The sequence below is a fragment of the Strongylocentrotus purpuratus genome, unplaced genomic scaffold (assembly GCF_000002235.5).
Source record: "Strongylocentrotus purpuratus isolate Spur 01 unplaced genomic scaffold, Spur_5.0 spur5_scaffold_1, whole genome shotgun sequence".
In the NCBI taxonomy this organism is placed as follows: domain Eukaryota; kingdom Metazoa; phylum Echinodermata; class Echinoidea; order Camarodonta; family Strongylocentrotidae; genus Strongylocentrotus; species Strongylocentrotus purpuratus.
This window is the reverse complement of record NW_022145594.1, coordinates 48,591,042-48,604,475: the sequence shown is the minus strand read 5'-3', so window position 1 is coordinate 48,604,475 and position 13,434 is coordinate 48,591,042. Positions and strand designations below refer to the sequence as shown.

At 37.5% G+C, this 13,434-nt stretch overlaps 2 protein-coding genes across 6 annotated transcripts in view; both read right to left on the bottom strand.

Moving 5' to 3' along the window:
* The window catches only part of LOC586619 (uncharacterized), a 61,631-nt gene extending 59,517 nt beyond the window's left edge, over nucleotides 1–2,114 (bottom strand). The window contains exon 1 of one of the 5 annotated variants that reach the window (XM_030977047.1): nucleotides 1,544–2,114. In XM_030977047.1, coding sequence (XP_030832907.1) covers nucleotides 1,544–1,610 — 67 coding nt within the window. In that variant the 5' untranslated portion in view covers nucleotides 1,611–2,114. The remainder of the gene's footprint in view (nucleotides 1–1,543) is intronic. The other 4 variants (XM_030977063.1, XM_030977069.1, XM_030977056.1 and 1 more) reach the window with 4 other exon arrangements.
* Nucleotides 2,115–4,917: 2,803 nt separating this feature from the next.
* The window catches only part of LOC105438992 (protein maelstrom homolog), a 16,877-nt gene continuing 8,360 nt past the window's right edge, over nucleotides 4,918–13,434 (bottom strand). Inside the window, exons 9-13 of the mRNA XM_030978410.1 lie at nucleotides 12,820–13,051; nucleotides 9,511–9,565; nucleotides 8,567–8,644; nucleotides 6,614–6,721; nucleotides 4,918–6,050 (exon numbers count right to left, since the gene is read on the bottom strand). Coding sequence (XP_030834270.1) covers nucleotides 5,878–6,050; nucleotides 6,614–6,721; nucleotides 8,567–8,644; nucleotides 9,511–9,565; nucleotides 12,820–13,051 — 646 coding nt within the window. The 3' untranslated portion in view covers nucleotides 4,918–5,877. The remainder of the gene's footprint in view (nucleotides 6,051–6,613; nucleotides 6,722–8,566; nucleotides 8,645–9,510; nucleotides 9,566–12,819; nucleotides 13,052–13,434) is intronic.

Here is a 13,434-nt window from a genome sequence, read left to right as displayed (position 1 = left end):
GAGGAGGTAGAGAGGGAGAGAGGAGGGAGGGAGGGAGGGAGAGGGGTAGAGAGGGAGAGAGAAGGGAGGGAGAGAGAGAGAGAGAGAGAGAGAGAGTCTCGAACGTGTCCAAATATATATCTCACACGGGTTCTTCTAAGAAACAGTACTTTGGGGGTTCAAGAATTACAAGGTGCTTAAAGACATAAACCAATAGCTAAACCAATCAGTTTGAAGAACGTTGATGATATTCGGACAAGTGACGTCACCTCTTGGCGGACCACACAACATTGCACGACATGCTCCTGCATCAATTGCTCCGGACTGTAGTTGGTCAAAGGTTTATAAAGTTATGGTTAGGACTGCATTTGGGCTCGTAAGTTAGATTCAGGGTAAGGGCATGGGTTAAAGGGCATGTCCACTCCAAAAGTAATTCACTTTGAATAGAAGCAGAAACATGGCGAATAATTGTGCCCGTATACAACTCCCATGGTTACATTCAATAACATTCGATGAAGCAAAGTGTAGTAAGTGTATGAAAGTCAATTGTGTGAGCCTACGACTATCCTCCGTAAATTGCTCGAGGGAACTGCCCCCCCCCCCCCGAAAAGATCTAAAAATATATCAATGAATACAAATATGAATAAATAGATAAATAAATATAAAAAAAGGAACAAAATATTTTTAAAAATCAGTCCTTCTCATAGATAGCTGGTTAGGATTTGACCTGAGGTTGTTGAGGCACGATTTGACAGTATTACTGAGGTGTATAACATGTATAAGCGCATGTGTGTTTGATGTATGAACAGGGCCCATGGTAGAGATTAAGCGAACCTCTCAATATCCATATTAACGGTACCGCCCTGCTAAGGTTAAACTCAAATTAAATCAAACTTTCTTTCAACCTTAATGTATTTTCTTCCCCTCATTTTCATTTGTTTTAGAGACGTGTTACTGCATGGACCATGGCAGCGCGTTGTGATTTAATTGATTATAATTATTCAACCATCCTGATTGGAAGTATGACTAGAGAATTTGAAGAGAAATGTCTGCAAATCTAATTACAGCGATGAATGAAAATAATTAGGTGATGTTTATTTTCTGAGAGAGGGTTTCATTTTAAGTTGTGACGTCACATATAGAATAATATGTTATTTAAGTTTGAATGCCCTTTATTTTGTCATCGATATAGTATAGCGCCGCCCCCCCTCTCTCTCTCTCTCTCTATCTCTCTTCCTTTCTCTCTATCCCTCTATCTTCTTCCTTTCCTTCTCTTTCTGTCTCCCTCTCATTCCCTCCCTACTCTACTCTATTTCCCATAAGGTTAGGATATTCCATTATCTTAACATCTATATCACTTATTCATATAGAATTTAACTTTAATTCTACTTGATTACAATGAAAAAAGATGTTCTGTCCATGCCATAAACACATTTTCTTTGATATCAGAGGTCTTAAACAACCTGTATAGGCTACCAATGGCGTCCTTGTTTTAATATAGACTTGAAATTAAATTAAATCTTTACACGAAGCCATGCTTAAGAGCAAGGAATTGGGTACTTACCTCTTAAAACTGATAAATAAAATAATATGAATCCAAAGTTACTCCAAGTGAACAAACGGACCGCCATTTTCTCTCTTTACTTTCTCCTGGTCGCTCCAAATAATATTATGTCCAAATAATTAAAGAATACATTTCCAAAGCGAAGAAAATATATATTTCACGTGATATATAAAGTATATTTTATTCCCATTCGCACAAAGCTCTTCGCGTGAATGAACACTTTGCGATACATGCGTATATGCGTGCAAGAGAGTGAATTATGAAAACGGCTCGATCTTGCGGGGCGTGCACGGCTAACGCTGCGAGGCTTCCATTTCCGTGTGAGACAGATTTGAGTGAGGGGGGTAATGAGGGGCACTGCTTGGCTGGAGAGGGGGATTCAAGCGCTAAATCGGGACTTCCTCTGGCTTGCTGATTGCTTGTCCGGTTTCAGAGGAAGCCCATGTCCGTGAATGAATCTCACCAGGCCGGTAGACCAGAGTAATAAATGTTATTCTCATCTGACAAAACAAGACGTCGACCGGGCTTGATCCAAGACGAATGTCTTTATTTTGTCAAACTACAGGTGTAGAAAGCCCCCAATTTTTTTCTATTCTTTTTGCACACTTCTGAATGTATTTCTATTTCTTTTAAAGGCATTAGCTACGTATTAATTTGTTTCTTTTATAAAATATTTTAGCCTTCAGTAATGTTTGTATGTTAATATATTGATAAATCAGTGTTCCGCCGTCTCCCTCCTCCCTCTCTCTCTCTCTCTCTCTCTCTCTCTCTCTCTCTCTCCCTCAAAAAGCTTTCGGAAAATATGGACATGATTATGTGATTGTCTTTTCCTGTAATTAATTTTTCACATTTCAAAGTTCAAGCTTCTCCACTGAGGCAAAACAAAACAAAAGTTAAGACAAAAAGTGTCGCTCCCCACCCCCTTCTCTCCTCTCTCTCTCTCTCTCTCTCTCTCTCTCTCTTTCTCTCTCTCTCTTTCTTTCTCTCTCTCTTTCTCTCTCTCTCTCTTAATTAAAAGACTGTAAGTGTAAGGGAGAGAGCAAATGGGAAAGAAAGTGGGATATAAAGAGAGATGTATAGGGAAGTTAATTAGCAGAGACTATTTTACAAAGAAAGAGATAAATTCAGAGCAGAAAAGAGAGTGGGATTTTGAAGTGAGAGAAAGAGAGAAAGAGAGAGAGAGAGAGAGGAGGCGGGAGGAGAGAGAGAGGGAGAGAAAGAGAGAGAGAGAGAGAGAGACAGAGAGGGAGAGGGGAAGGCGGGAGACAGAAGAGACAGAACAATGGATAAGTGGGAAGTATTTATACATTTACAGCTGAAACATTTCTTATATCATGGCCGGGTAGTAAGAGAGTGGGAGTTAAAAAGAAAGTGAAGGAAAGAAAGAGAGGGGAGTAAAGTTCCTTCTTGAATGTAATGTGGGTTTTAAATCACATTTCCTGTTTCTTACTTTCAGTTGAAACATGACTCACAAACAACCTACGAGAATGCGTTCAGACTTTAACTAAATGAACACCTCCAATATGCCTTGCCACGCGTAATAAACGGTGTGATATAAGTCCCGTTGGAACACGCCTGCGCGTGCGAAAGAGAAAAGAGGGTATTTTCAAACTTTATAATTTATAATCCTTCTTCACGATCTAGAAAGCTTGTGAATATATATGGTTCAACGAGACAGCTGTTTCAACCACCATAAGTACAACTGCTTAATATGTCTTTACGTGATTTTCCCTCAACATAGTTTGATCGATTGGGTTGTCTGTTATTTCAAAATGTTTGTTGGTATCCTCCCCCTCCCCCTCCCCCCCCCCCCCCCCCCAAGTACCTGGAATCTTTGTGGAAGATATGTATTTACTTCTCGTCGGACTATCCTCATTTAGCGTGTGACAAAAGTTGTATCATAGACCAACATTAAAGGCACACTGCCATACTTGTAGCTACTTGCTCCCTCTATATAGAAAACTTCCCCAATCGGTGCCTGTTGGTCCCCCATGATCCTCTTTTTCTTATGTTAAATGAGAGCCGAGTTAATGAGATAGCCACCTGTCACAGTGACCTCGATGGCTCTCTGTGTGGTCTAATCCCTTCTGGCCCAGTAGTGGTGACGGTCTTTAAAATTAAAAATGCGAAGCGAAGTTTCTGTAATTGCTTTTAAAATGATAGCCCCACCAACGGCAGAAACTGTTCATTTACTTTTGTCATTGTGTAATAATGAGGCTAACTTCCGGAGCAAACTTCTTTTCGTCTTCCTTGTCACCACCACCACAATCATCACATCATCACCATCACCATCACCATCATTATCCTCATCATTGGAAGCGGTATCATCTCCATCATCACCACCATTATCATCATCACAATCATTATCAATATCATCATCACCGTTATCATCACTATCATCACCATAAATACTACTAGTGTTATAATGACTACTAATGTACAATGCAGGTGATTTAAATCAAATAATCTACCTTGTGGTTTTAGTCTAATTATCAATACAAATAAAGGAAAGTGTCAACATGTATAAAAGAAAGAAAATGACAACAAATTAACAAAATGTTGGTATAAAAGTGTTTATTTACATAATACTGAATGCAAACTAATGCTAAACAAAAACATGTTATCTTTATTTTACATCCTCTTCTTGAATCTCTTCTCTCTTTTTACCCTGATGAATTCAGTTTTTTTCATCCCCTCTTCTCTTCTCCTTCTTTGGCATAATCTATCTTCCGTCATTTGAGATTTGATTCTTTTAAAACAAGTTGAAAAATAAGCAAAACAGATCAGTAATCGTTTCAGAAAAAAATTAACTGTAACCGTGATTGAAGCCCCCCAAATTCAGACCCAGCCTTCTTCTTTTACAAAAGAAATCTGAAAAAACATGACATCTGTTACATCATGATTGTCATTTTTTTTTAATCTGCTTTTTTATACAAGAAAATCACAATTTCTCAATATAAAAACTTGTTACATGATGTAAGGTATTTTCATGAGACTATAATATGAGCACACATGAAATCATAAACATGGCAAGAAGATTCTCTTAGATTTCTACAATACTAAACTCCACTGTACTTATGACTATTTTGTGGTGTTTAGTATTTACACAAATACATGGGTATAAAACAATATATAGTTTACAAATCTTAAAGGTATGGCCACTTTTGGAAATGCCCCCCTCTCAAAAAATGAAATGGAAGCTCTTATTACCAATCATGTGAAAGAATATGTTTCGACTAATACGTGATGATACAAATTTTGCAGGGAAACCACCTTCTAATTGATATATTTGGTAATTTATCATAGCGATCCGGCCTGGATAGATATCAGGAATGCACTTCAACATTGAAAATTTGGGCATATTTTTTCTGCTTTTTTTGCAAATTTAGGTTGCAGTATTGCCATCTAAACCTCTGAAGGCAATATTTAAAAAATATTGAATGGATATTGTGCAACGAAAACCCTTGAACCACAATTTTACCACTACCGCTCTATACCTATAAAGACCCCACCCAGTGAATGCCGACCCTGTTCTCTGGTTCGAGAGACTGGGTAACAAAGACCGCCTCCTGGTCAGATGCACTCCTTTTTTTTTAAACCAGTAGTTTTCACAAGCAGAAAAAGAAAACAAAAAAAATCAATCCTCTTGCCCAGCTTGGTAATCTCTTATTAAGTGGAAGACCTTTTTTTTCCTTCATTCTTATGACTAAAGGAACTCTGCATATACATACTTATGCCTATCTTGTATTTTCTAATGTTTAAACAAATACATGGGTATAAAACAATGGTTTACAAATCAACATGCAAAAAGCATAGGTGGTATTGTATAATAATTGTTATGCATCTTTACCTCTCTCGTGATCACAGCTGTACATACATGTATATCAAATGGTTTGAATCCAACAAGAGAACTTTTCGAAAAAAAATCCTCTTACTTATTCTTGTGAGTTTTATGAACAGAAAGCACAAATGATATGATATTTGACAAAATGAAAATGTTTATCTTAAGAATCTCTATTCCACCCTTAGAGGAGATGTTGGCATATCCAACCTCAAAGCTCATCTTTGAGAATACAAGCGGTGGTAGCCTTTATTCAATGGATCAACCTGTACCCTGTATCCCTCGTCCAATACCGTAACAGTCACTTTCTACGCCTCTTCTAAGGTTGAGTAAGCCTTTTCAATTCCTTGATCATGCAAATATCTGTACTATTGCAGCGGCAGTTATCTTTTAAAACCTCTACTGAGGCAATCTCCTGGAGCCCTCCACCAGCCCTAGAGAAGGAGGTACAGCAGTCAATGTCAAAGTACATCACTAGAATACCAGATGCACTCTAGAATCCAGGGGGTGGGGCTACACCCCTTCCTAATCCCCTCCCGAGACCACGCCCCAGGCCACGCCCTAGACCACGCCCTAGTGCTAGTGGGGGAATCCCCCGTCCTGCTGCTCCTAATGCACCCATCTGATTGGTCAGCTGGTCCAGGGAGGCTTGATGGTTCATTGCACCTGGAGATGTGATGAAAAAAGATGGAAATTATTTAGGGATTGTTTGTCACATACTCCAGTAATAATTGCTCCATGGTCTTTTAAAGCCCATCTGTACTAGTTTACAGGAGGGATTAGACCACCCTGCAAGGTCACTGGACAGGTGGTTATCTCATCAACTCAGCTCTCAGTTAAAATAATAAAAAGAAGATCATAGGGGACCAATGGTTACTGATTAGGCATTGTTTGCTATAGAGGGAGCAAGTAGCTACAAGTAGTACAGTGGAGATTTAAAGTTTAAACGGAGTCCGAGCACAAATCTAACACCAACCTCAATACCATATCAGAGCCTGATACACAGCCCATGCCTGAATATAATATATCTGTGATGACATAAAGCTACAGCAAATGTGAGATCATCAAGTTTACAACTGCAGAGTGAATAGAAAACAGTAGAAAGAAGGGGATAGCGTGGGAGGGATAGAGATAAAATGAGAGGGAGGATGCGAGGTAAAGAGGGACTAACACAGAGGGTCATTGCCATGTACAATGAAAAATAAAGTAAGGCACATAGTAGATCTTACCTGGTTTTTGTTGAGGTATAGTGGTAACACTCTGCCATGCGGGGGTGGGAAGAGGAATGTGTCTGGGTGGCGGGGGCTCAGGAGGACCTGCATAACGACCGGAAGCACCTGTTAAAAAAGAATCCATATCAATTAATAATAATACTACTCAAAGTTTTTATATAGCCCTTATTACAATCACTAAGCGCTGCCAAACTTGGAGATTATTACCCCGGATTTAGCTGTGCTGCCATTACGGCGCTCTAGCATTTCAAAGAATTAATTCCTGCCAGGTACCCATTTACATCACCTGGGTTGAGTGTGGCAAATTCCTGCTTAAAATTTTTCCCCAGTCTCCTTAACCCTATGTTAACTGGGGGGGGGGGGGGTCAATTTGACCCCCCCCCCTGTAGAAATTTCGCGACTACTCCGAAACCACGGCAGATATAAAATTTTCCTTTCACGACTTTTTACTTTCGAGTCTTACGCATCTTTTAAACCTATTTTTTCGAAAATCGGACCTACGGTTACAAGGTCACGTGACCTTTTGTCTTAGCATGTCAGCCCGAAAATCGCTCATTTTCGTGATTTGTGTACAAAACGTATGTAAAAGTCATTTTTCCTAAAAATAGATAAAACATTCGTTATTCAGTCTTGTTTAAAGTTTAGATGTTTGTTTTGGGGTCAAAATAGTTGAATTGTAGTTATATATGAAATAAAACAACAAAAACAATAAAATACATAAGTTAAAAAAACAATGAAATACATAAGAAATTATAAAAACAAGAGATAACATAAGGAATAACCTGGCTCTTCCAATTTGTTGTGTTGTATTATTATTCCAAATGGTCTAATAAATTTATGTAGTGAAAAAGAATACGTAAACATGAATAATCTATGATTTATGGGCAGAAATGTGAATTTGATGACCTTATTTGCATAAATTACCATAAATATGCAAATGAGTGAATTTTTCAAAAATTTGAAATTACCATAGTATTCTATACACTTCACTTGACATGCATGCAAATTTTTGCGGCGATCGGCGATGAAACGGCCGAAATCTTAGGGGGGGGGGGGTCAAATTGACCCCCACCAGTAAAAACCTGGTCTGAAATAGCCCAGTTAAAATAGGGTTAATGAAGGGCTAGACACTACTGTAAAACCAAACCTCATGAACTTTATAGAAGTTTCACGCCAAGAAGGAAATCAATCACATAACTGAATATCTGCATTCTGAACAAAGTGTTTCACCACAAATAATCTCTGTTTTCAATTTCAGAAAGTATCATAATTATCACTTTTAATAATAATAATAATAATAATAACAATATTTATAAAGCGCAACATATCCATCTCTAGAAATGCTCAAGGCGCATACAAATAATTAAAATTAATATTCAACATAAATTTAACAATATGCATTGAGCATTGAGCTTGGTAAGACAAATATAATGATTACATTCATAGCTTGGACTAAATATCAGAGACGGGCCATTAAGGAAATGAAACGTCCAACCATACAGCAAGGAAAAAAAGAACATCAATGATGAAGATGATGATGGAAATGGTTACAGTGATAATGATCGTGATGATAGTGATGGTGATGATGATAGTGATGATGATGATAGTGATGATGATGATGATAGTGATGATGATGATGGTGATGATGATGATGATGATGGTGATGGTGGTGATGATGATGATGATGATGGTGATGATGATAGTGATGGTGATGATGATGATGATGATGATGATAATGGTTATGATGATGATGATGGTGTTGATTAACGATGATGATGATGATGATGGTGATGAAAATGGTTATGATGATGATGATGATGATTGATGATTATGATGATGATGATGATGATAATAATGATGACATTGATTAATGATGATGATGATGATGATAAAGATATACATCCACTTGCCATGAATCTATTCACGCCTTTACATGATATTGACCCTTACCTGCAACACCTTCCGTGTCATGGTTATTCGTAGGCTCAGGAATGTTAGGCTTGGGTTGTGACACCACGTGAGCTATACCTGGAAGGTAAGGAAAACAAATAAAACAGTGACTTAAAGTTTACCAACAAACATATAACAAACAGCAATAGCAAACTTATCATTTTCATATTCAGCAACATTAGCAGTGAGGACAAATACTTGCTTCAACATACAATATTCCTACTCTTCAATTCCATTCTATATCACTATATAGTGATATATCTATATCTATATTTCTTCAAAATAAAGGAATAATACAATTTTGTGAAGGCCATGAATGATCTGAAAGGGTTTTGTGAAATGAAAGTCGATTTTATATCGTGTGGAATTGCCAATAGAGTCATATTTGCACGAAACACTTCTGAGTATTTCAAAGGGTGATGAGCGAGACTTTAACGAATGCATAAGAGTTAATTTCTTTGAAAGTGGATCAAATCGTAAATTAAAGATAAATTAAAGAAAATGAATTCTTACAGAATCAATGTACACTGAATGTTCAAGATTACAAATAAATGTCAATTGCCAAACAATTTTGGTAAAAATGTATACTGGCTGAGTAATGAGAATAGAAAGATAAGGAAATCAAGGTATACTAGCCCAAACATTTGTGTAGTCCCATATACATCTTTCTGTGTACAGTTCTTGTTACTTTGCCAAGACTGGGCCAAATTTATTATGATTTTGATGACTCCAAAACCTTGCAGTACACACCAATACTTATATACTAGATGATCAACCTTTTCTGATCGCTTCCACACAGTTTCTTTCACAATGCAATTGCATGACCAGAACTCAACTTTATCTTTAAGCAAGAATCAAAACTATGACAGGTACATATACAAAAGTGTAGTAAGTAAAACTACGAACTGAATGAGAAATTCTGTTTTCGTACTAAATAAACATACCTATAGTTGATGGCTGACGCAACGGTTTGTCTTCATATGACGCAATACGCTGAGCCTATAAAATCAATACAGCACATTCAAAATGAAAAAGTGAGAGAAAGTGAGAATCTATAATCTGCTTATAGATCTTCTCATAGCGTTGAAACTGCTCTTTTACGTGTATATAATGATTTGTTGTTAGCTGTGGACCAAGGTGATGAAGCTGTTTTAATACTTTTAGACTATTCTGCGGCTTTCGATACTATCAGTCATGATGTTTTTCTTGATCGCTTACGTAATAGATATGGTGTATCAGGTACTGCCTTGAATTGGTTTAAAACCTACTTTATGAATCGTTCACAATCTATTGTCATTAATGACTCATTATCCAAACCTCATGTTCCACTTGAAGGTGTTCCTCAGGGATCCGTCATCGGCCCTTTATCATTTACTCTGTACACTGCACCACTTGAAGATATTATTGAAGCGCATGGTTTAGGCCGAATGATATATGCAGATGACACCCAAGTTTATGTTGTTTTGAAACGTGATTCCGACCATTCTGTTATTACTAAACTTGAAAGATGTATAAATGATATCAAAGCTTGGTCCACTGCTAATGATTTGAAGTTAAATGAGGATAAAACCGAGGTTATACATGTAACATCTCGATTCAGAAAGTCCTCCCATTTACCATCTGTCGAAATTGCTAATGTTCCGATACAACCTGTCAAAAGTGCACGTAACCTTGGTGTCATCTTTGAAAATGATCTTAGGATGGATGATTATATAAAAAATATTTGTCGCTCAGCTTCATATGCCTTGTACAAGATAGGTGGTATTAGAAATTTTCTTGATAAAAAATCTACCGAAACGCTTATACATGCATTTATTACATGCCGTCTTGATCAATGCAACAGCCTTCTTTATGGCCTTCCGGAGTCGCACATTGCAAAACTCCAGAGAATCCAAAACTCTGCTGCCAGGCTTGTAACACGCACACGTTCTTGTGAACACATCACCCCAGTACTTCGCGAATTGCATTGGTTGCCGGTGACGTACCGCATCATGTACAAAATCTTAGTTTTAACTTATAAATGCATTCATGAATTGGCACCAATTTATCTGCAAGAATTAATCGAGGAATACAAACCCTCACGCAATTTACGGTCATCTTCACAATTAAACCTCGTATCTACTTCTGTGTCAACTCTCTCTTATGGTAATCGCTCCTTTCGCAAAGCTTCTGCTGAACTTTGGAACAAATTACCTTTAAATGTAAAAAACTGTCAAACCGTTAACCTATTCAAAACTAGTCTCAAGACACATTTATTCAAAATTGCGTTCGATGATTAATTATCTCTGTTCACTTTGATGTGTATTCCATATGTATTGTTATTTGTAGGTTTATTTGCATTTTTAGTTTTGTATAAGATGTAATTGTATATCAGTCTATTTTGTGTGTATAGCGCTTAGAGACTTCGGTGGTAAGCGCTTTATAAGTAACGTTTTTATTATTATTATTAAGAACAACATAGAGTGGATTGAACCTAGCTAAAATTAGATGACTTTTGAGAATATGGGCAAAAGAGCAGGTGTCATGTGGTGACCAGTCTAAGTTGTATACAAGAATCAGTCTTGATACCATCATCAACATAGTGTCACACACATCATAGGATTGTAAAACTAAAAGTAAATTTGTAAACAGCATATCTTATTTCTACTTTGTAAACTGACCCTTTCAGCAGATACCGGGTCAGTCTTTAAAAACCAATACATATTTATTTATGCAGTAAAATATGTGTTAGCCCCCAACTGTCCATAAAGGCCACCTGTCTATAGTGGTCAACTATAGTGCCTACCTCTAGGAGGAAATTTAGGCGAACATGTCTATTAAAGGGATCCGGTAACTTTGTCTTAGATCCTTTAGAAATAATCCTTGATTTAGCTCATGCTGCAATGATAATTATAAACCTTTAAGTCAGTCAGGAACGCCTGTCTGATTATCAAGATATTAATGATTGGAATTACAAATTTTGAAAACCGTTCGCTGAACGGTTTTCATAACACTACCGTCTATTGGGGAAAACGAGTATGGTAAAACTGGTCACTCAAAGATTTTTACTTTTTTGAGGCACTTCTTGATCATCTTGAAGCGCAATTTTTTTTAGGGCTTCAATATTACACCATATCACAGACACTGGTAACATGTAGGACTGTGTATCTCAGATTTAACATTGTTAAACGATCCCTTTAAGGACACCCAAGGGAAACACGAAAAGAGGCCGCTGTAGACAGGTGGCCAATATTGAAAGGTAGCGGCTATTGACAGGTTGGACTGTATAAGTCAGGTCTAGAAAGGCCACCTGTCTCCAGTAATAATAATAATAATAAATAATAGTGGCTACTTGTATAGCGCACAGGTCCACCTTTCGGTGCTCATGGCGCTTAGAGAAAAGGACATGTAACAGACATAAGAAAGAAAAACAACAATCAACTGAAAAACAAAATTCAAAATTCTCCTAGACATGGTAAATTAAAATATTACAATATTTACAACGAAAGAAACAAATAAGTTTTCAGTTGTAATTTGAATGTTTCTGTTGACGACAGTTGGCGTATTTGTAGAGGGAGCTTATTCCAGAGTTTTGGACCCATTGCGGAGAAAGCCCGATCCCCCCAAGCAAGTTTTATTCTGGGTGTATTAAGTAATAGTGTGTCTGATAAGGAGCGAAGACTTCGTGTGGGGTTGTACATACCGTCGCTGTTTTCACGAAGTGATGGTAGTGAAAAAAAATTGCATTCACTTTGCGTTACGATTTTCCTCACTACCGTCACTTCGTGAAAACAAGGACGATACATGCCAACATTCGAAAATCAGAAATCTGTACAAATTATGCTATTTAAAAAAAAAAGAGGAACAATCCTAACTCTCCTATTCAATACTACAGACAAATTTGTACAGGAAGAGGAACACCTGCATTAAAATGATAATTATCTTCTCCCAAAAAGAGGAATGTTCCTCTTTAATCTGAACAGTTGGCATGTATGGGTTGTATTTTGAAACAGAGTTGCTCAGGTATGTAGGGGAAGAAAGAGTATAAACTGAATGATGAACCAGTAACATAATTTTAAAAATAATCCTTTTGTCAACTGGCAACCAATGGAGAGAACGGAGAATTGGTGATATTGAATCAGATTTCTTAGTGAATGTTAATAGGCGGGCTGCATAATTTTGAAGTCATTTGTAGACACTTTTTGTGTTTTTCTTGGGTGACCTTTATAGATAACTTTGCCTGTATATTAATAATAAACAATTTGAATACCTACCTCTCTAGCAGTGTTGACATCTCGTCTCTCATCCTCATCATTATCTTTCATCCTGGGTGGTGTATAGCTCTGCCCCCTAGAGTTACCCCTAGGTGGTGTACGTTGACCCTGTGGTCTGATCTCTCTCTGCTGGGCTGGATAGACGATGGCGTCGGGGGTCTCTGCTTCAGGTATATGGTTGGGTGTCAGCTCTACGTTGTACCGTGCACAGACGGCATCACTCAGGCAGTAGCTACATAGACACACAGATTTCAATTCATGAACTAAAGACTTATTACTGACTGTGTATCACATGGTCTGCAGTTCAAGTCTGGCCACAGCAATAATGTCCTTTAGGCAAGATATTAATCTACATTTGCCACTCTCCACCCAGGTGAAGTTAATGGGTACCGGCACCCGGTAGGAATAAATTCTTTGAACACGTGAGCATCTTATCATGGCAGGCAGCTCAGCTAAAGGTTGGGTAATGATACTTTGTATGAAGCACAGTACAATATATTTGTAGAGTAGCTGAGCTATGTTAATGGGCATATTATTATTATCATTTAGTTATGAAGCCAAGAGACAATAAACTTGAGCTTTAACAAAAAAGCCACATCTGGTTATCAAAATCAC